The sequence below is a fragment of the Ostrea edulis genome, chromosome 5, assembly GCF_947568905.1.
Source record: "Ostrea edulis chromosome 5, xbOstEdul1.1, whole genome shotgun sequence".
NCBI classification, from domain to species: Eukaryota; Metazoa; Mollusca; class Bivalvia; order Ostreida; family Ostreidae; genus Ostrea; species Ostrea edulis.
Window position 1 is genome coordinate 93,810,858 of NC_079168.1, and position 23,178 is coordinate 93,834,035.

The 23,178-nt window shown below is 40.3% G+C and overlaps 2 protein-coding genes across 3 annotated transcripts in view; one reads left to right on the plus strand and one right to left on the minus strand.

Moving 5' to 3' along the window:
- LOC125661344 (uncharacterized) overlaps positions 1-23,178 on the plus strand; it is a 215,584-nt gene that overhangs the window by 88,768 nt on the left and 103,638 nt on the right. The window lies entirely within an intron of this gene.
- The window catches only part of LOC125650372 (limbic system-associated membrane protein-like), a 172,868-nt gene that overhangs the window by 71,142 nt on the left and 78,548 nt on the right, over positions 1-23,178 (minus strand). Inside the window, exons 3-4 of one of the 2 annotated variants that reach the window (XM_048878609.2) lie at positions 6,751-6,893; positions 3,144-3,348 (exon numbers count right to left, since the gene is read on the minus strand). In XM_048878609.2, coding sequence (XP_048734566.2) covers positions 3,144-3,348; positions 6,751-6,893 — 348 coding nt within the window. Of the gene's footprint in view, positions 1-3,143; positions 3,349-6,750; positions 6,897-23,178 lie in introns of both variants that reach the window. The other variant, XM_048878608.2, reaches the window with a different exon arrangement.

Below are 23,178 nucleotides of genomic sequence, written 5' to 3' on the forward strand. Positions count from 1 at the left end.
CGACCCATTTAGTCGCCTCTTACGACAAGCAAGGGGGCTACTGAAGACCTATTCTAACCCAGATCTTCAAGGGATGTCTTCAATTTGACATTTAGATAAATCGACGATATATTATCTATTAACAATAATAATTTTCATTCATATGTCGATTCAATATATTCCATTGAACTCGAAATAAAAGACACCACAGAGTCGTCCACTTCTGCTTCATACTTTATTGAAAGTAGATATTAACGGCAAACTAACAAATTCAACTTTATTACAAACGGGATAATTTCAACTTCTCCATCGTCAACTTCCCATATTTATGTAGCAATATTCCATTATCACCTGCATATGGTGTTTACATCTCTCAACTGATTCGATACGGAAGAATCTTGTTCTGCGTATGGTCAGTTTTTAAATCGAAGCAGGCTACTGACAAACAAGTTGATGGTGCAGGAGTTCCAACAGTTTCGTTTAAAATCAGCATTTCGCAAATTCTATGGTCGTTATAACGATCTAGTTTGCCAATACAACGTATCATTGGGTCAAATGCTGTCTGACGTATTTCATGCCAATTGTTAGGACGTTCTTGGTATACTAATTTTGACTACGGATAACTCCGCTTATCTGATCAAGATATAGGGCTCACGGCTGGTGTGACCGGTCGGCAGGGGATGCTTGCTCCTCTTGGACACATTATCCCACCTCTGGTATATCCAGGGGTCCGTGTTTGTCCAACTCTCTACTTTGTATTGCATATGGGATTGATCACTGTTCGTTATCTTCGCTTTTCATGTTTTAAAAATATTTTCCATTGATTGCTGTAGTGAAATACGTGATTTTAACCCAAATTATAGATTATCTCTCTTTGTTTTGTCAAATAAATCAACTTTTATTAAACTTCATCTACCTATATTGACATAAAAATAATTTGAAAATGGTAACTTTTAAAAATTAACCAGAAGATAGGCGGTGAAACAATATTATCGTTCGCAGTTCTTTCAAAACCTACAGGTTGTGCAGACTTGATTATGTGCATTGACTTTATATTTATTTGGTGATAATTTTAAGATTTACGCGGTTTCTTATCAAAAACCATTAAAATACAGCAAATATATGCGTACTGTATTTCTTTCAATCTAAAAAATAACGTTCTCTCCTACTTATAATGTGTATGACAAAGAAATTACCCGTCAACATGTATTTTAAAGTAACAAACTTTTTTCAAGACGATTTAATATGAACTCATGGCTCAGTAAAATACCGAATATGCTACCGTACGATGGATATGGGGCTCACGGCGGGTGTGACCGGTCAACAGGGGATGCTTACTCCTCCTAGGCACCTGATCCCACCTCTGGTGTGTCCAGGGGTCCGTGTTTGCCCAACTATCTATTTTGTATTGCTTGTAGGAGTTATGAGATTGATCACTGTTCATTATCTTCACCTTGCATATGGCAGAATTGCGAGGGATACTTTGAAATACTTTACAAAAATATGGATTTTAAGACCAATTCAGTTTTCCTTGCATTAGCCGTGTGTATCATAATTTGAAGTTACCGTTGATCTACTGAAATGTTCGATGAAAGTGTTTATTTCTCAGCCAGGAATTTAATCATACAGTTGAAATTATGAGAGGAAGAAATAAAATTGAACAGTGATTACTGTTCCATATCCTTATATTTATATTACAAATCACATTTTCCTCCATGAACCAACCAATTTCAGCACGCGATACAATCCGTTCATATTGACCATGAACTACATGTTTAACAAGTGCAATTGTTGATAAATGGCGGGGTAGGACCAATGTGTGGCATAATACGACTGTGACAGAGGTGGACCTAAGAAGTTCATTTTATGCAACAAACATTAAAAATCTTTATTTTTTCCGTGTCAAAAATTAAGACCTCCAAAAATTTATTTACTAGTTTCAAATCCTTGCCACGTCCTGCTATTCACACCGAACAACGAGGCTGCGCACTACCCAGGAGTCATTGTGAAGTTTCATTTTTGTTCCTTAGATTTAAAGGAGAAGGCAACCCAAAAACATTTACATGATAAATGATAGGATTAATTATATGATAAAGATTTGTCATACTATTCTGCTGATATACAACCTAGATAAATGTAAGCTTTAGTACTAATTTGAAAACGTTAAAAATTGAAATTCCCGCCATATATAGAGGCAGCTTTGATGTGGAACTCTTTTGTATTCAAGACAACGAAAATCAATAATTTTGACGTCACACCGTCTGTTCCGGTTTTTATGAGATTCTAAGATCATCAAAGATGTGTATGTGGTAGATTTTACGAATAGGTTGATGCCTTTCTGTGAAGCTGTTAATTGCACTAATGCGTAGGGGAGATGTAAAAAAAAAGTTGGTTTTTTCTCTCGAAATTCCTGACCCAACCAAGTCATCTAGAAAGAAAGGCCTATATACATATTTGGATCCATCATTTGCGTAATGACAAGTTGAGGTTGAGGATCGAGACATTTGTATGAAGAAACGTGTACCGTTTGCCTGGTCTGCGACTCGACTGAACGTCTTCTTTTCTCAATTTCTTCTTGCGAAAGAACGTGCTCAAATCTATACGGCTTCAAACTTAACTGTTCGTGACTTGTCATGTTTACAGTATTCCTGATGGAATAAACCGGAACCGACGGTGTGACGTCATAAATTAAACTTTAATTGCCGCTCTCTTAGCGACGGGTGATTTAAAGTATATGATAGATCAATATTGATTTAATCGTTAGGCAAAGATTTTTGTTGTTAAAAACTATCATTTACAATATCAGCATGTGATACTTTATTAATGAAAGTAGAAATGTGGTTAGGGTTGCCTTTCCCTATAAGAAATCAATTACTCATTGAATTTGTTGAATTAACAATGCATTTAAAAAAAAAATTATATGCACTATATTTTGACGTGCGGTTCCCTTTCCAGGACGCTTTTCCAATAAGTAAACTCCCCCAAGTAATATTTCATGACTTATAGAAGCAATGCAAACAAACGGTGATTCAGTAAATGAATATAGATATAAGAAGTGAATAGCACTTCTGAGCTGTTCATGGTCAATATGAACGAATTTGGATTTGAGGGAAATTCTCTGTGAATCGCTAGCTTAAATGTTAAGCGATATACTACACTCTTACCATAAACTTCCAGATATACATTTTTGATGCTCATAGGTTTGGTATTAAGCGAGCAGATGTACATCCCTCTGTCAAAAAACTCTAGATGACGTATGTGAAGGTTCCAGTCTGGTATACGAGGGCGTTCGATTGACATTCGCGGATCGTCAATAATGCGCCTGTCACCGATGGCTATCAAAGTCTTCTTTGGACTCATCCATGTGATCTATTAAAATATAATAAACTAGATGAAACCCTGCGAAAGCGCGGGAAAACATTTTTTCTTGCATAGCAGGACTTCTTTTTTAATGCGTGTTTAAACTGTTGCTAATATTTCATGATTTCATATATATATATATATATATATATATATATATATATATATATATATATATAATTCAATAAAAAAGCAGGAAAATATACAGTTCCAAAACATATTTAAATCACTAGCGCTTTCTGGATTTTAACATCCATCCTCAGGTGAATACAAATTTTAAATAATGAATACAAAGTTATTTATCTTAGAAACGTCTATTGTGACGTCATGACGTCATGATAGTCTTTGCGAGGAGGGAATAGATACATGACGTCATAATACAAAAGTTCGGGAAAGGTGACTTGGACAAAATAAGCATGAACATTTACATGACAAAAGTTGATGAATTAAGAGGTTTAACAATCAGAATTTTTCATATATGCATTGATTAAAGTTTGTTTAGTTTAGGAGAAAACAGTTTAATGAAATAATTTTCTTTAGCAAGTCTCATGGACGTTGATTCTGTTTTAAGTTTATAAAATGGCAATACGTTGTAGTTGCCTCTAGCACAGGTGTCAAAGTGTTCACTGCATGGGGGTATTTCTTGTACTGGGATCGTTAATTTGTTGACGATGGACACGCATCCTCGCTGTTAGTTGTGTTCCGGTTTGTCCAATATATTCCTCGCCACACCCGTTGCAAATAATGCAGTATAGTAAGTTTTTCGACTTGCATGACATGTTATCATTTACAGTAAAATATTTTCCGCATTTAAAAGTAATAGAAGGTCCTGTTTTTAGGAAGGGACATGTACCACACCTTGAGTCACCACATGTAGAAACTGCGTATTTTCAGGCGTTGAATTGAATTTAGCTTTTGTTAATAATTTTTTCAAGTTAGATGGTTGTCTTTGGCTGTGAAGTAGGTCGGATTTAAGAATAATTTTTTGAAGTTCTATATCACGCTCGATAACTGTAAAATTCTTCTTAGTTTCCTGAAAGATATTTATATGTTTTGGGTTGTAAGTTGTCATAAATGGTATTAGGAAAGGATCGCGTCCAACACACAGACTCAGTAATTTTATAGATATTTTGTTAAAGGATCTGTGCCAGAAAGCTCCTAGCTACATTCGGGATAGTATGGATTTTCTTAACAAACTCCCAGAAATTGTAGACCAGAATACCTTACTTGTAACGTTTGCTGTAACGAGTTTATATACAAATATCCCACATGACTTTGGAATAGAGGCTATAACTTTTTGGATAGAAAAACACCCGGAACTTATCCCAAGAAATTTCTCAATGGAATTTATTGTAGATTCCATAAAATTCATTTTGGAAAACAACACATTTCATTTTGATGGCGAATTCTACAAACAAATCAAAGGAACAGCTATGGGAACTAAAATGGCCCCTGCATACAGCATTTTAGTAATGGGATATTTCGAAGAAATGCTACGTGGAAAAGTCGATGAGGAAATGAGTCAAGAGCTTGGACAAAATCTGAGGAATTCATGGAAAAGATATCTAGATGACTGTTTTATATTTTGGGAAAAATCCGAAGAAGACCTGATGAAGTTTCACAATTTGTTGAATACGCTCAATCCAAATATCCAGTTTACCATGGAATACAGTGATACTTCGATTCCCTTTTTGGACATCAAGGTGATAAAACATGAAACCAACATCCTAACTGATATATTTTACAAAAAAAAAAAAAAAACCGGACACACATCAATATTTGAATTTAAAATCATGTCATCCTACACACACTAAAAGGAATATTCCGTACAATTTGGTCAGAAGGATTTGCACTATTGTTAAAGATGAAAATACTAAAGACCAAAGACTGGCAGAATTGAAAATATTTCTTACTGCGCAAAATTATCCGGAAATACTCATTCTTTCAGACATAAATGAAGCAAAGAAAATTCCACAGCATACACTTAGAACAAGAAGAGAAAAAGAACGCGAACCTTTCCTAATACCATTTATGACGACTTACAACCCAAAACATATAAATATCTTTCAGGAAGCTAAGAAGAATTTTACAGTTATCGAGCGTGATTTAGAACTTCAAAAAATTATTCCCAAATCCGACCTACTTCACAGCCAAAGACAACCATCTAACTTGAAAAAATTATTAACAAAAGCCAAATTCAATTCAACGCCTGAAAAATACGCAGTTTCAACATGTGGTGACTCAAGGGGTGGTACATGTCCCTTCCTAAAAACAGGACCTTCTATTACTTTTAAATGCGGAAAATATTTTACTGGAAATGATAGTCGAAAAACTTACTATACTGCATTATTTGCAACGGGTGTGGCGAGGAATATATTGGACAAACCGGAACACAACTAACAGCGAGGATGCGTGTCCATCGTCAACAAATTAACGATCCCAGTACAAGAAATACTCCATGCAGTGAACACTTTGACACCTGTGCTAGAGGCAACTACAACGTATTGCCATTTTATAAATTTAAAACAGAATCAACGTCCATGAGACTTGCTAAAGAAAATTATTTCATTAAACTGTTTTCTCCTAAACTAAACAAACTTTAATCAATGCATATATGAAAAATTCTGATTGTTAAACCTCTTAATTCATCAACTTTTGTCATGTAAATGTTCATGCTTATTTTGTCCAAGTCACCTTTCCCGAACTTTTGTATTATGACGTCATGTATCTATTCCCTCCTCACAAAGACTATCATGACGTCATGACGTCACAATAGACGTCTCTAAGATAAACATCTTTGTATTCATTATTAATTTGTATTCACCTGAGGATGAATATTAAAATCCAGAAAGCGCTAGTGATTTAAATATATTTTGGAACTGTATATTTTCCTGCTTTTTTATTGAATTATTTTGACTGTGTGATATCAACTCTTTTTATTTGGATTATATATATATATATATATATATATATATATATATATATATATTATACACACACACATTGTGAATTCCATAATGTTTGCATCATATATAAGGAAGTTATCATGATTTTAAGATCGTGCAATCAGAATTTAATCCTACTTCATGCACGTTCTGGTCAGTAATTTTGACCACAGTAAATTGAAAGGAGTACCAAGAAAAAAAGAGTAAAACTTGTTTCCAAACTTCATTTGGGATATATAATTAGATGTTCGTTATCTTCGCCTTTCATGTTAGGTAAGCCGTGCCAAATACAAGTATTTGGTTTTGAATATGGCCTCTTCCGTTCTCTCGCTGATATGAAAATAAGGCCAATATGCCATCAAATAATTTAACACTATTTCCGTATCACACCTGTGGCTGTAGCTGAAATCACACATGCAAAGATACGTTTCATGAAAGCAAGTTTATCATGCATTTACAATTCTACCTCTCGTTTTGGATCTGCATCTGTAAGGTCAACTGTACAAGTCAGAATTGCTGTTTTCCCCGCTATTGCACTGACGTTTTCGGGAGATGAATCAAACTCTCTCAGCAAATCATTCGAAGTACCATATTTGACAAGCGACAATGCTACTGAAAAAAAACCCACTAGTGTAACTGGGAGTGACAACGTTTACCCATCTTCACAAGTCAAGGGTTATTGATTCGTTACCTCGCACTAACCCTTGAAATCAGTCGCTATATAAAAGTTGAGCTCATTAGACCATTACGCAATCCACTAAATATAAAACATCCAATGAAATCACTGCATCTTGTTATGGTAAACGTGGATACAAATGACACGATCTCTCATACTGCTGTATTGATACACACGCGCAATTGTAATATTTACACCACTAATTACGCTTATTGATAGTAGATCAAGTTAGAAAACCATTTTGCTTAAGACAATATTGCTTAAACGATTGAAATAGCCATAACTATAGATATAAATACACGTGTTTTTATTTGAATATCTCGCTTCACGTTGTTACAAATAGAACCGCATGCTCATTGGTTCCAACTCTTTTGTGGAAAAATCAGAACGAGCCCAACTTGTTGATAGTCACTGGTGTTAAGGGTTAGTGCGAGGTAACGAATTAATAACCCTCGACTTGTGAAGATGCTTTTATCGGACTTTAATGGAAATGAATGCAGAATCTACACTGTAGTACCAATACAGGTGGTACCACAGTCACGTGATGCTCTCCCGCAATGTTTGTCAGATTTTGCTTATTGCATTAAATTTTGACATCCATGGGGGAAGTGATCTCATATCCCGAAACATATGTACAGCTATCATAATGGTTTACCTTTTCTAAGCATATTACATATAAAGTGTCGAAATTGGAAACACAACCGTTGAATCAATCACAACCGTTGACACATGCTTGTATTGTCTATACCAAAGGAAATTATATCATGATGAAACTAAACAAGAAATGTTTGTAAAACATGTATGCCCCCCCCCCCCCCGGGTGCAAAATAAAAAGGGTTATACACATGCATCATTTAAATGATAGTGGTGCCAAACCATTTCAAAATATTGAGCAGACAATATATTCCTATGTCCACAGCGGATTGATCATGTGACCTAAAAATCAATAGGGGTCATCTACTCCTAATGCTCTACAGGTGTACCAAGTTTGAAGTCAATCAAGCAAATGATTCTTAAAATATAAGAGATAATATATTACTATGTCCAGTTTAACCCTTGACCTTTGACAAGATGACTCCAAAATCAATAGGGGTCATGTACTCCATAAGATGTACCAGTTTGATGTCTGTCAAGCAAAGATTTCTCAAACTTCTGAGAAGACAGTGTATTTCTATGTCCAGTTTGACTCTTGACCTTTGACCCGCTGACCTCGAAATCAATTGACGTCATCTTCTCCTGAAGATGTACCAGTGTACCAAGTTTGATGTCTGTAAAGCAAAACATTCCCAAGATATTGAGCGGACAGTATATTCCTATCTCCAGTTTGACCCTGGACTTTGACCAGGTGACTTTAAAATCAATAAGACTCATCTACTCTATAAGATGAACCAGTGTACCAAGTTTAATGTCTATCAAGCAAAGAGTTCTCAAGATATTGAGCAGACAGTATATTCTTATGTCCAGTTTGACCCTTGGCCTTTGACCATGTGACCTCAAAATCAATAGGGGTAATCTTCTTCTGAAGATGTACCAGTGTAACAAGTTTGATATGTCAAGCAAAGGATTATCAAGATATTGAGCGAACAGTGTCTTCCTATGTCCACATTAGATTGACCCTTGACCTTTCGACTTGAAAATCAATATGGGTTCTCTTCTACTCGTAACCAACCCATCTATGAAATATCATTACGTGAAGTGAATGGTTCTCAAGATATTGAGCGGACAACAATTGGTCTACCGACCAACAGACAGGTGCAAAGCAATATGCCCTTCAAATATCTCAAAGACTAAAAATAATTTGTTAAGCATTATTGAAGCAAAGTTGCTCGTTTTGACATGTTGCAATTCCTGATGTCAGCGAAATGATTATTAATTATGTAATAAGGGATTTTAAGGAGAATAATGTACGAAACTTTCATCCCTTCTACAGTACCAATCAGACCCAAACTGACAGAAAGCAGTCCCAGTAAACAAACCGAAAAGCAGTCCCAGCAGTCCTAGTAGGCGGGGGTACAATAACTAGTGGAAGGAGCTAAGCCGAAAGTAAGATTATCAATAAGCATTGTCGATAATCGCTGGAGCGCGTCAATACGGTAATCAAAATCGAAGATAAATGACTTACAAGAGAACAAGAGGCCGATGGGTCTAGAATCGCTCTTCTGATACATTGTCGAACAGGCAAAAATTCTCACTAACCAAGATTCATCAATTAACAAAGATTTATGATGTTAAGTCAAATAGTACCTGGCAATTTAAATGTAACTGTCCAAAAGTAGGTCACGGTGGCCTACTTTTGGTCGACACACTGAAGACTCAAGATGCATCAACTGACAAGTCAAATAGTATTCAAATATAGCCGTCAAATTCCAAAAGAATACCACAGTGACCTACTTTTTGGTCGACACACTCCAAAGACTCAAGATGCATCAACTAACAAAGTTTGATAATTGAAGTCAAATAGTATCTGAAATATTCAGATATAAACGTCAAATTCCAAAAGTAGGTCACAGTGACCTACTTTTTGGTCGACATACTCTGAAGACTCAAGACCCATCAACTGACAAAGTTTGATGATTGTAAGTCAAATAGTATCTGTAATATTCAAATATAGCCGTCAAATAAAAAAATAGGTCATGTTGACCTACTTTTTAGTCAACACACTCTGAAGACTCAACATGCATCAACTGACAAAGTTTGATAATTGTAAGTCAAATAGTATCTGAAATATTAAAATATAGCCGTCAAATTCCAAAAGTAGGTCACAGTGACCTACTTTTTGGTCAACAAACTATGAAGACTCAAGATGCATCAAGTGACAAAGTTTGATGATCCTAGCTTTCATAGTGTCCAAAATATGCATTTAAAATTGAAACCGTGAAATTTGAATGTCTGCCAAATTCAAAAAGTTGGTCACTGTGACCTACTTTTTTTTTTATAAATATGTTTTGAGGCATCTAGACGCATCAACTTACAAGGTTTGATGATTCTAAACCTCTCGGTATCTGAAATAACAACCTAAAATGCATTCATAAATGATTAGCCATAAAATTCATAAAGTAGGTCATGATGACATACTTTTCACATGACGCACTTTAAGGTCCCATCAACTGAAAACTTTTGATGATCATAGGCTCAAAAGTGTCCAAGATATGCATCAAAATCCATTTAATAATAATTACCAGCAAAATTAAAAAAGTAGGTCACCATGACCTACTTTTGAGACAACATGATATTAGGTCCTAAGATGCATCAACTGACAAAATTTGATGATCGTAGTCCTTATACTAAGCAAAATATCAAAGTTTTAACAAAACAAAATTTAAGGTGAATTTTGAAGTGACCTTGAGACCACACCCTTTGCCCCAGGATGATGCCTTGAACATTTTTTTTATCTACAACATATCCTCATCCTTATGCATAAGTTTGGTGATAATTTGCCCAGTGGTTCTTGAGAAGATTTTTTTTAGCAACCACTACTTTTGTTTGCATTTTCCTAATTATCTCCCCTTGTTAAAGGGTCACAACCCTAGTCTTAATACAAATGAAAGCCTTTGGGCCAAGGATACCCTGTGACAAATTTGACAAAAATTGGCCAATGGGTTCTTGAGATATAGCCCTTTTTCCAAAAAAGTTGACGCACACCGCACGCCAGACATATGGCCATATGATTAGCTCTTTGAGCCTTCGGCTCAGAAGAGTTTAAAACAATACATTATACATGAAAACAGCACATATTCAAAATACTTTTGTGACGCTTTTTCATGAATTTATAACAAAATGATAGTTTATGAATACGAGTGAAAAAAGATACATGCTGAGTTTAAAGTCTGATAACCACAATTTCACAACATAAAATCAATTGACGTCCATGTTCTGTCAGGCAATTTTGTTGTTGTTATTCTTTTTTTTTTAATATTTCATACATGAGTAGTATAAGCCCTCCCGATAGGGAGTTCAACTGAGTGCACTTTTTATGCAAATGAGGTCAAGCAAGGGCGTTTTTGATTGGTCAAGCGGTGTCGGGGTCAACGGAGTGGTTCAATATCTAGGACGGGGTCAACTTGCGGACCCCAGCAGGGGTTGTAGGCCGGGTGTCCGGTTAATAGGTTGGCCTATTGCCGCTGGTCTAATTTTAGCTCTATTATGCGCTACTTTCGCTTTGAGTTCCTGGAAAAGGGTGAGTTCCTGGAGCTATTTTCTGAAAATCGGTATAAAATCCAGTGAAATCCTGTGAAATCCTGTGTATTTCTATGTATTCCTGTGTATTAAATCTAAAGAATAACACAAGGTTTTAAGTTGACATGTTTATTAAAGAACAATGGTACAAGCATAGAACAATGCAAAACAGTTCAATAAGCATAAAAACAGTTCAATAAGCATAACAGTTCAAGCACAGTCCATTACTTTCTGCTGAGTTTCTTCTTCTTTTTTGGCAGTTCTTCAGTAGGTGCGGGCGGATTCCACATCTCTAACGGTTTGTATTCTCTCTTCACAGGGGGTTTTGAGCCAGGTACGGGTCCAATCATCGCATCTATCTCCAGTTGTTCTTTTGGACACTCACTAATCCAGTGTCCTATTTTTCCGCATTTGTAGCAAGGATCCTTTTGTTTGGTTTTCTTGCTGGTCTGTTGAGAATCTGCTGACCTCGATTTCTTACTGGTCTGCGGATAATCTGTTTTCTGTGGGCAATCCGGCGACCAATGTCCTGTTTCTCCACATGTGTAGCACGGGTTAGCAGTGTAATCTGGAGTGTATTCCTTCCTAGGTTTTTTAGAAGTCAGCTCTTCCATCTTCTTCAGTAGGACTGTGGTATGATTTCCAATCTCATTACTCAGCACATTAATACGGTTAACGATCCCGTCTAGTGTCGTGGTAATGATCGCAAAGTCTTCTTTGTTCATGGTCGGAGGCTCATTCTGAGCGTTGTAGAGGCCCAGTTCCAGTCCCGTAGCATCCTGTGAATCGGGAAAATAGAAGCCTAATCCCGGGTCTGTCGGATTCTGGCTAGGGAGGTAATCCGAGGTCTGAGCCATCTTCTCTTGTAGAGCAATGTTGTCTGAAGGCGTGAGATTGAAGCTCGTGGTCTGGTTCGAGGGCTGGGCCATCTTCTCTTGTCGAGCAACGTAGTCTGCAGACGTGAGCAAGAAGTTCGAGGTCTTCCCCAGTTCAGTCTTCTGATTGTCACTCTTAGCTTTCTTCAGTTCAATGTAGTCTTTCTGTGGTCCCATCTGCTTCTGTACCAGCTGATCTATTTTCTTCTGAGCTTTGTCCACAAATTCTAGTTGTTTCTGAGCCATGTCTTCTGGAAGGTGATTGAAGATCGAATGAGGACTGACACTGGGGCTCCGCTTTTATAGCCAGCAAAATGTCTAGACTATTCTGTCTCGTGGGGGGCACGTGGGGAGCACGTGGTTGCACCATCTTTTTCTGGAAAAACCGGTTTCATTTAGAACATCGCGCGACCAGCGCGTGCTAGTGCACTAATTGAACTTGAAAAGCCGGTTTCTCGCGACCAGCGCGTGCTAGTGCACATTGGTACACATTGACTTTAGTGGAATGGAACTTATATTGGTGTTTAAAGTAGCCCTAAAAAGGGCTGTGCATGAAGTTTTTATTTTTAAAAATGGCCGGCTTCATACGCAGGTTCTTCTATATACACGTGTAAGTCATGATCTTCGGATATAATGTGTTGTACTAATTGTCGAGCTCTTCTCCCGGGGAAACGTATCTCTTCGACGGTTTCCCACATCCAGTGTGCATCCCAAAACAATACCCATACACTTCTTCGGTGACGTGGTTTCTCCAGTCGAATAAATCCCGATACTTTTTGAGTGCCGTTCAATAACGTGTAAAACTGGTAAATCATGTACTGTATGAGGGGGGAATTTTTCAGGTACATGTCACTTAAACGCAGGCAAATATCCTCCACTGTTTCATGTGACCGCAATACATAGTCAAAACACCAATTTTTAGATCGGCCCCAGCGTAATCGATGGCGACATCTCTGTACTAAATTGTCCCAGATCTCCATCTCGTCTACATAATCTTCTACTATGGTTAAATTCTCCACTTGTTGTATTCCCTGGCGGCGGCGTCTCGCTCTTAAAACTCTCCGTGTATCCATGACTGAAGGTCAGACAAGAATGACTGTAGAAACCAGTTGACGTACAGGTGCTTGATCATGTGGTGCAGGTGCTTGATCACGTGATGCATAACCTTTACCTATAAATACAGGTGTTTTCTGAACGTTCGTTATTCACTATGGGCGGCAGTGCTACTACGAGAATGAATGGATATAGCTATGTACTACAATGTATGAACGTGGCCTTACATGACCCTCTCATTCAAAATGCTCGTCAATTTGTACAACAGATGTCACCGGAGGTCAGAAATGTACATAGTTTTCAACGGATTGCTGATTCATTAGCGGAGAATACCAATACGGGACGTTTACTCATGATTTATTTGTATGCTGAGGAATTGAAACAGAACCTTCCAGACCAGATGAGTGACATTGATCGGATCTTACGCGATTGTCTACAAAAAGGATTCGTGGAACTGATTCGTATGAAAGGAATGGCTGTCCTGTTATAAAACAAGAACGTTTTGGAATTTTTTCATTTTGATCATCATGGCTGAATGGGACAACAACAACGTTCTTACCGCTGTATTACAGTATTTCAAGGACTACAAAGAATCGGTGAACAACGCTCGTAGCGCTGCATTACAGTGTATCAAGGACTGGAAAGAAAAACAGCCGTTGAGATATAAATTCGCCATGAAGTTGTTGATCTTTTGGGAATTTCCTATGACCTTATATGAATATTCCGGCGTTTGCAAGCATATAGCCGACAACCTGAACAGAGAGTCTGGATTGATCATGATTTATACCATGGAGCAAGAATTTAGACGACGGGAACCTGAGAAGACTGGGGCGATTGTAGCGATTACCGATCACTGGTTGGAAAAGGTGTATAAAAAAACCTAACCGTTTTCTTTTCCTTTATTCCTGGAGGATGGCCAGCAGTGACAACATCGTAGAAAAAGCGGATACTTGTATTCATTTTAGTCATTTACAAACCATGGCTGAAAGTGACAACATCGCAGAAAAAGCGCATAACCAAGCATTAGAATGGGTTGAGAAAATGCAAGACGATACGGCGTTTCAATTCGCTAAAAATTTTCTGATAGGGGGAGTGTTTCCATTGACTCTGGACCAATATACAGATCTACGGAACCGGGTGTACATCAATCTCTATAACGATGCGGGATTGATGTTAATTTATGTTGTGGGGGAGGAATTCAAGAAACGCATGCCTGAAAAAACCGCCGAGATTGAAAGTATCACCAAGGACTGGCTTCGAGAAGTATACATAAAGTGTGAAGAACTTAATTCATTTCATTTATGAAATCATGACTGCTAGGGATAACATCGAAAAAACATTTGTCCTACAGTGTATTGAGGAAATAGAAAACTTGCCAGATTTTCAAAAATTGAAATCCTATCTTCGTGCGGTATTATTTCCAATCACTTTAGACGAATATTGGTGGATATGCAGACATTTGATCGAGAACCGTATCAACACCGAGGCATTAGTGTTGATTCATTTAGTAGCCGAGGAATTAAAGAGAACAAAGCCGCACATCAGTGGCGTGATCGAGACCCTTCGAGGGCGGTATCTTCATCACATGTACAACAAAATACAAGAAAATGTGTAACTTTTAATCTGGATCATAATGAAGTGTATCGGTTACCCGAAGAAGACCGGACAAGTATCTGGATGACTGTAGCCGCTGATCGATATCGATTTCAACGCAGGATTCGAGAAATGGAAAAAATGTTGGACCCTATTTTAAAAAGACATGTGAATTGGTGTTGTGTGTGGGAGTTATGTATTTGAAATATGTGACATGAATAAAATTGTTTACACGAAAGCTGTGTTTGGTTGAGTCTCTCAGAGAAGGGTTTATTTGTTGAGGAATCCAGAAAATCCTAAAGGTAGAGTGAAAATCGAATCAAATAAGGTGTTTTCTATCGAATAGACCTTATGAGATGTTTTTAGGGATGTACATGGTCGAGAAATAAATTTTTAAAGAGGCGGTGAAGAAACATTGAACCTCGACTCGACCTCTTTGACCTCTGTTTCTTTGAAAACTATGCGACGTAGCAAAATAAAAATAAGTTTAACGCATTCGCCGTCTCAGAATCTATCAGATTAAATCTACCATGCACAGATATCGAATGTCTAGAAAAAGACAATGAGAAAAAACTCTCTACTCGAAAGCACAAATCCGCCATTTTGACGGCCGCCATCTTGGCTTCGTCTCCGAAGCGAGGGATGTTTTCGAGGAGGTCCGCGCTTTCCTGATATATACCGGCGCGCTCGCCAGTTCGCTTCACTGGTGATCCAGCACAGCTTTTCATTATTTTATAGAAGAAAGAAGATAGAAGAAAGAAGAAGAATGGCTGCAAGAAGAGATCCTATTTACAACTTTCAGACCCTGCCTGGCTTTCGGTACCGGCTCTTAGTGGTGGCTGAGGAACGGGTAGGGGAGAATTGGGTCGTGCGTTCTGAGAACGACCTGAGCACCTTCTCCCCTTTCGACCAGAGTGGGGCCCGTGAGATCATCTGCCGGGTGCGGGCAGAGTATGAAGGGAGGGGACGCCGCCGCCGCACCGCTCGAATGTCCACGGGTACGAGACCGCGCCGACGGGCCCCACAGCCACCCTCACCACCACCACCTTACTCCCCGGCGACGCCTACACTACCATCACCAGCGATCCCATCGGCACCTGAGGAATACAGCCCGGTGCCGATGAGCGACTCACCAGCGTCACCGGTGGAGTACTCACCGAGGTCACCGTCCCCCGCACCACCTCCCAGCCCAGCCCAGAGTCCGTCGCTGTTGGTGTCAGACACGTCATCACCATCACCACCGAGACCAGCAGCCCCTGCAAGACCCCCACCACCTACCATCCGGTTTGCAGGGAGGACTCCGCCACCGAGACCAACCCACGCACCGGTGGCAAGTCATCCCCCGACGAACCACCCTATGACTGTCCCTGGCTGGGCAGATAGGGCGGTTCCTATCTGGTTTAAGTGCCCTGTCTGCTGGCAAGACAGGGTACACTCCGGTATCACGTGTAGGGGATGTGGGCAGCGCCCAGCTTGCTGCTCGTGCGTGGAACAGTTAGAGGAGCGGCGACACACCCGGGGACGGTGCCCGTTATGCCGGTTTACCGGAGCCAGGCATTGAAAGTCGGTCTTAGGACCAAACGGCCCTTTTCAGGGCCACCAACTTTTTTGAAAAGACACTTTTTATTGCAAAAAATCAAGAAACACACAAGTTTTTTTTAAAAAGTTTTATTAACACAAGTCACATAGTAGGCAGAATAAAGTTTTTTACAAGTAATAGCAAGAATAAAGCTATAATAAAGTTACATTTTCTTGACAATGTAAACATGTTTATGATACTGATAAGCAAAGTCACAAATCCATTGTCTATAATGAGTCCAATTGCCTCCGGCTAATCCACATCCAATACGATAAGGAAACGCTAAAGTCTGGTAAGACAAAGTGCCTAATTCCTGTAAACATTGTTGAAACCAAAGTTCACGTTGTTCGGGGGTATCGGCATACAGGAGTAACCGTTGAGTGCCTCTCCCGTAATCCCATTGCGCTAACAAACAGATCACATCAGGATGAGTAGAATGAGGTATAATACACACAGTACCCGGTATTCCTCGATCCGCTTCTATAGCTAAATTTCTCCGTCCTAAAGGTTGTCGGGTCGTATACAGATTAGCCCAAGGAAATCGGTCGGCAATACGTTGACTTAATCCATGAGGTTTCACCGTTAAACAGTTACATTGTTGTACAATAGCATCCACCCAAGGTAGAGATAATACATCTCCTCGTAGATCCGTCACCGACATGCTGGTTGACAGGTCTCACAGGTACACGTTGACCAGGGTTCTTGACTGTAAGGACAATGTTGAAACAGCTGGGGTTTAAACTTTCTCTGAGTCCAGCGCTCTCTAAACTCCTGACAGATCTCACAGGTACAGTCCTTATGCGCTATTTCTTCTTCAGGGGTGATGGTACAATGCTGCGGACACTTACACTTTAGCCAGGGTTCTCTAGTGTGACCACAACATTTATAGACAAAGGGACAATAATTCAGCTCTGCCAAACTCTCTATCCACTTATGTTTGGCCAGGATGTTTTCTTTTTTATAATGAAAACAGCCACAAGTTCTCCAATGTCCTCGGCAATACCCACACACTAGTACATCTTTCTCATCATTCGCGTACCGTTCAAACGACATGATTGAGAAAAATGGTAACAAGTGACCTATTTATATAGTGTTTTTTTGATGAGTCATCAACATGACGTCAGCCATCTTTGACTGAGGTAGGGGATGTTTTCAAGGACGTCCGCGCTCTCGCCTTTTTAAAACGAGCGCAACGTCAAAAATCTGGCATTCCGATTTTTTAAGGAACTAGAGAAGTAAATATGAGCCGCAGAGTAGGACCAGACCCTACAGTGAATGACTATTGTTTCAAATGGGAGGAGGATTGGGACCGAGAGATTGCCCCGCCGGCCTCACGGGAGGCTCTTCCCCCACCGCCCATGAGCCAGGATCTGCCCCCGCCAGAGGAAAACTGGGACGCAGAGTTGGAAGTGGTGCAGCGGCCTCCGGGGAGATTGTTTTTTAATAAACACGGGTTGCCTGTTTTTGTGTTTGACCACGAGCAACCCCCGGAGGAGCAGAAAAAGAAGAGAAGAAAGAGGAAGAAGAAGAACAGACAGTGAGGGGGGACAGAGAAGAAAAGAAGAGAAGGAGAAGAGAAGAGAGAAGAAGAAGAGAAAAGACCAAGAACAGAGAGAGAGAGAGAGAGAGAGAAAGAAAACAGCCCTTTTCAGGGCTACCCATTCTTTTTGAAAAGACATGGTTGATTACAATGACAAGAAAAAAAAAAAAAACCCACAAGATTTTTTCCAACGTTTTATTAAACTCCAACTATGAACAATAACAATACAATAACATAGTTTACAATACATTCAGTCTTTGACATTGACAAGTTTGTCCTTGATGGGTTCTCGGTTTTCGGAAGGTCTCTTTAAACCAATCAGCCACAAAACGATCGCGTTGTAAGGCCGTGCCTTGCCAGGGAAGTAACCATTCTTGTACGGTGCTTCTATGTCGATGGCGTTGATGTAAAAAATACACACAGTATTGTCCACAGACATCCGTATTCAAATCTTGATAACAATGGGTGTTATGAATCCAAGTCTCTCCGTGGCGTTGAATAAAGTCTTGGATGTCTTTATGGCTGGGAGGTAATCCGTAAGAATCAAAATATTCGACGGTAGGGCTACTCAAATACAAACACACCCAATGCGCTCCAGGGCGATCGTGAGGATCTGTATTCACCACGATGGCTTTGTGATGAGGTAACAGCTCAGGTATGACATCTCGAGGATACACACCTGCAAACGCCGGTCCTAAATCTCGTTGTAAAACATCTCTCAATTGCTGAGTATCCATCTCTCTCTCTCTCTCTTAGTAATCGATACTGACTTCTCGTTGTTTGTTGATTTCTAGCAGATTGTCGAACACGGCATACACCACACAGTTTAAGGTCCTGGCCACGTTGGCGGCAAATTGCACTTCCACTCTCAAGTTCCCAGTCTGTATGAGATGAAATTTATCCGTCTGGGCTTCTTGATCTTTCGTGAAATCCACACACCAGAGGGTGTAACCGTTTTTATACTCTTCCAGGGTAATGTCCGGAGCCCAGTCCTGGCCTAATTTTCCCAAGCCTTTGTACAGACTCAAATACGATCTCAGGTACTGATCGTCGGTGAAATTAGGTTCCAAAGGTCGGGTTTCCATCATTTCTCCATTGATACTGATTTCTAATTTCTTGACTTTCTCATTTTGGAAATGAAAGGGGTTTCTGGTATTATCCCCATTAAAAGCCGCATTGTCCACAAAACCCAACACGATCAGTTTAGGCATCTGTCCTTGAAACAGATGATCGGTGATTTTAGATTGGGTGCCACTAGGAATGGTGAAGGTTTTCACTTCCACTCGTCTCAATGGATATTTCGCCGTTTGAGTACTCAGTTGCTGATTGATGAGATTAATGATACTCGGCACAGGTTTGACTTTCCTCACCCACAAGATCATACTTTGAATGACCACTTTCCCACTACTCCCGGCAGCGGTCATCATGTAGAACTGGGGTCGAGCGCGATTGAATCTGAGACGGACATCCAAGCCATTAGGGAGACATTTCTCTTGCTCAAACAAATCCAGATGTAATCGATCCATCAACACGATCTCCTTACTGTCTGTAATCTTCTCGTGACGTTTTCTCAACCCTACATTCTTGGAATCATCCGGATAGTCGGGAGTCGGGATGACGGCCGCGATGTTGACTTTGTTATTCACTACTGCAAATTCCACAGGAGTTTGAGCCAGAGCTTCTAATTTGACCTCATCCATATGTCCTGCCATATCTTTTTCCCACAAGCTACAGGCTCTCATCTGGGTTTCCAGAGTCTTGGGTGCATAAGACAACAATTTCTCCAGATACGCTTTGTAGGGATAAGTATCCGTCCCCGGGGTAATGACTTTTCCATTGAGACTGACATCGATTTCACTGAACAAGGAATGGAGAATGTTATTCACGGGGGTCGAGGTCGAATTGCCTCCTGCGAGATTTGTTCCATTGGCTTTCGTGAATTTACATACCATCTGGAGATAAGTTTGGGATAAATCCAGATATTCATCTCCTTGTCCTTTGATTTCAAATTCAATCGGAGCCGTATCCGAGTTGAGGGTACTGGAAATGGGGTAATATTCCATCCATTTCGAATCTTCTAAAGTGACGTTGGTCGGGGGCACTTTAAACAGTTCTAAACTGTTGGTGCCACAAGCGCAAGATTCTCGGTGCATCATATTGGAACGATGTGTTACTCAGCGTGAACTGGCATCAAATGTGTTCTGGTCTCCTTCTCACTCCCTTTTTATAGGGTTCTCAGTCGAAAATATCCAGAGAGCGTTTTGGCTTACCCCTTTTCACTAGCTTCCTACCTACCTTCCTAGATCGCTTCCTAGGTTGCTTCCTAGGTCTCTTATGAGGCCCTCCCCGAGCTAAGATACGTTGTTTTCTTTTAACAAATCCTTTTCCTTCCTGTATTCCCACCTGTTTTCCCGCCTGTTTTCTTTTGACGGTCGTGGTTCCAGGCTTCCTGAGTATTCCTGTGCGCGCTTTTCTTCCTCGTTTGGATGGGGCTTTTCGAGACCTTCGCCTACGAGCATACCCTGCTGTCTCTTTCAGGGCTTGGGCACCGTGTGTCTTGAGAGCGTCTTTGAGGGATCGTTTATTATCTAACACATCCATCCCTGTTTTAGCAGCAGCCTTTAAGGCACTTTTAGCCCCCGATTTGAGTAAATCGGTGAAAAATCCTTTTCCCTTCTGCTTTTCAGATTCTGGATCATATTCTTATGTTGGATGGATTCTACGTCGTCTCCTCTGATAAGAGCGATAAGGGCGGTCGTAATCATAATATCTCTCTTGATAGACAGGACGCTGTTGTTGTTGTTGCTGTTGTGCGGGGGCTCCACCTAATAATCCGCTGATCAGGGGACCCGCCACTTTGCTAGCTATTCCCAACAGGGCTCCAAGCCCATGACCCTGCTGCCGTATTAAACCTTTATGGTAGTGCATCTTGATGTAAATGAACTTCGTTAGGGGTTACACCCGCTTTTTATACTTTTTACGCCGTCTCTTTCTCTTCTTTCCTTGACCCGCTTGACCCACAATGGCATTGGCAATCCATGGAATGAGAAACCAGATTCCGTGTCCTTTCTGGCGTCTGACTCCTCGATGGTACTTCATCTTTCAATACACTTTGCGGAAATGAAGTTTGACTAAGGAGCGCCCATTTAAAAAGCCCATAGGACGCCCTAAAGAATTCATGATGTGTACCTCGATGGTATCGAAATATTTCTTACTCAGTTTCAAATATTCTGCTCGAATCGGTTCCCAACGGGCTTGTTGTCGATCGTCGTATTGACCCGTACAGGGGACGACTCTCAATAATTTCAATTTGTTGGTGCCCACCACTTGAGGATCCACAATGTCACAATACACATACATGGCTTTCAGATTGTCGTAGACATCCATGGTCGTGTTCCCCAAGTAATTCACGTTGATCCATTTCGTCATGGTTTCATCGCCCAGGATCATTTTGTCACTATCCAGACCTAGCTTGTACGCTAAGGGCGTAGGGAAACGAATGCACATGGGGGTGGTTCTCAGTGATCTCCCATTAAACTGATACTCGACACGATCGTACTCGGGGTGATACACTAAGATCTGGTTGTTCCCCTCTTCGTTAGGATTCCCTAACTCGCTCCATACTTTCCACAGGGTTCTCCTTAAGGCTGCGTTGATTTCATTGATTAACGCCAAAGGTTGTGTATAAGCTCCGGGTCGGAAGTGAATGCGAATGATATCGAAGGGAAATAAACTATCCCCTCCCTCAAAGAGATGGGACCATGGCGTCAGATGCCAGGGGACCACCACCTCACACCTGGCCATCGTGACTTTGCCCATATTCTCTGTCTTAAATCTTTCCCATTTATAAGTGTTGGGATCTTCGACATGTTTCGTATACGGATCTGGAATGAGAACGTCCACATAAGCCTCGCTATCCGATACGTTTTGTAAGTTGGCCGAGTACATCATTTCGGTCAATCCGACCTCCCATTCTCCATCCGTTAAGTCCATGGTGTGTGGCAATAACGTTTTAAATTGAGCAGTCGTATTCGTCGGAAACGATTCCATCGACCCATCACTCAACAGAGTCATGTAAAACCCTTCTCCTCCAGCCATGATGTCTTAAATGAGACCCTGTCTCTGTTTCCTTCTCTATTTATACACAACACCATTTTGTTTTTTTTCACAATTTTTATTTGAAACAACATACAACATGACAATACATTCAATTCAATTCATTCTTCTTGATCGCGACCACCACCGCACATCAACGCATCCGAGTCTGGTAACGTCAGGGTTCGTCTCGGGACTAAGCGTCGTCGCATCACCAGATAGTGTCGGGTTCCCCAGCAATCGGCTACATCATAACCTCCATTGATCATGTCTTTAAAATGGTGGAGACAAGCTTTCACGTTGTCGTACCAAGGACTATCATTTAAGGTCCAATCGGATTCGTCTTGTCGTCCCATCAATCCCCAGAAGGCTTTGACTTTCCAGCGAAACTCTTGATATTTAGTCTTTCTGATAAATGGCACCCAACCATCAGGAATCACGATCCGTTTGTACAAGTACACAGGATGCGTGGACGTTTTGTGTTGTTTACAATGCATCAAACACATCTGCTTATCCCAGAACCAGGTACTTTTCTCCCCCTCTTGTTTCCAGGCGTACTGTGGCTTAGCCATGGTGAACTGATCTCTCAGGTGAAGGGGACTCCTGTTTTATAGGAGGTGCATTCATTTGAGGACTAGGCATGACGTAACCCACCAAAGAACTTAAGGTCACCATCCAAAAATCGCGATTGGGATCGCGTATGGCTAACATGACTACCGAGGTGATAATGATGGTTAAACAGAGGAATAATTGTGCAAAATACACAATTTCACTCCGGGGGACTTTTTCACCCAAGAAAGTCCACTGGGTGGTCATGGCAGAATGAGATCCGCTTGCGGAATCCATGAATCAAAACTGGGAGGATATCCTTCCAACGCACTTTGACTTCTGAAATGACTTTTTTTCCCACACGCCGCTTTTTATACCCTAAGATTTCCTCCACTTCATAGACATCATCGTCTTTAATCACTTGTTGTAATTCCTTCTCGTAAAAGGTTCCTTCTAATTCTTCCCCGTGATCATCTTGAATGCGATAGACGTTTCGTCCTGGCACTTTTCTAGAGATGGTAAACAGTTCTTTGGTCCAATTCGGTAAATATCCTTTTTCAAACGTACGTTTGGCTTTACTAATGCGTACACGATCCCCCACTTGCAAGCGACTCGTGGTATCGGTACTCTGTTTTCCATACAAGGTTTTCCATACGGTCAAGACATTCTTGGCATTGACTTGAGCAGGAGCTCGCCGGATACTGCGATGATAGGTATGATTGTAACCATACACCAGATCGGCCAAGACATCGACATAC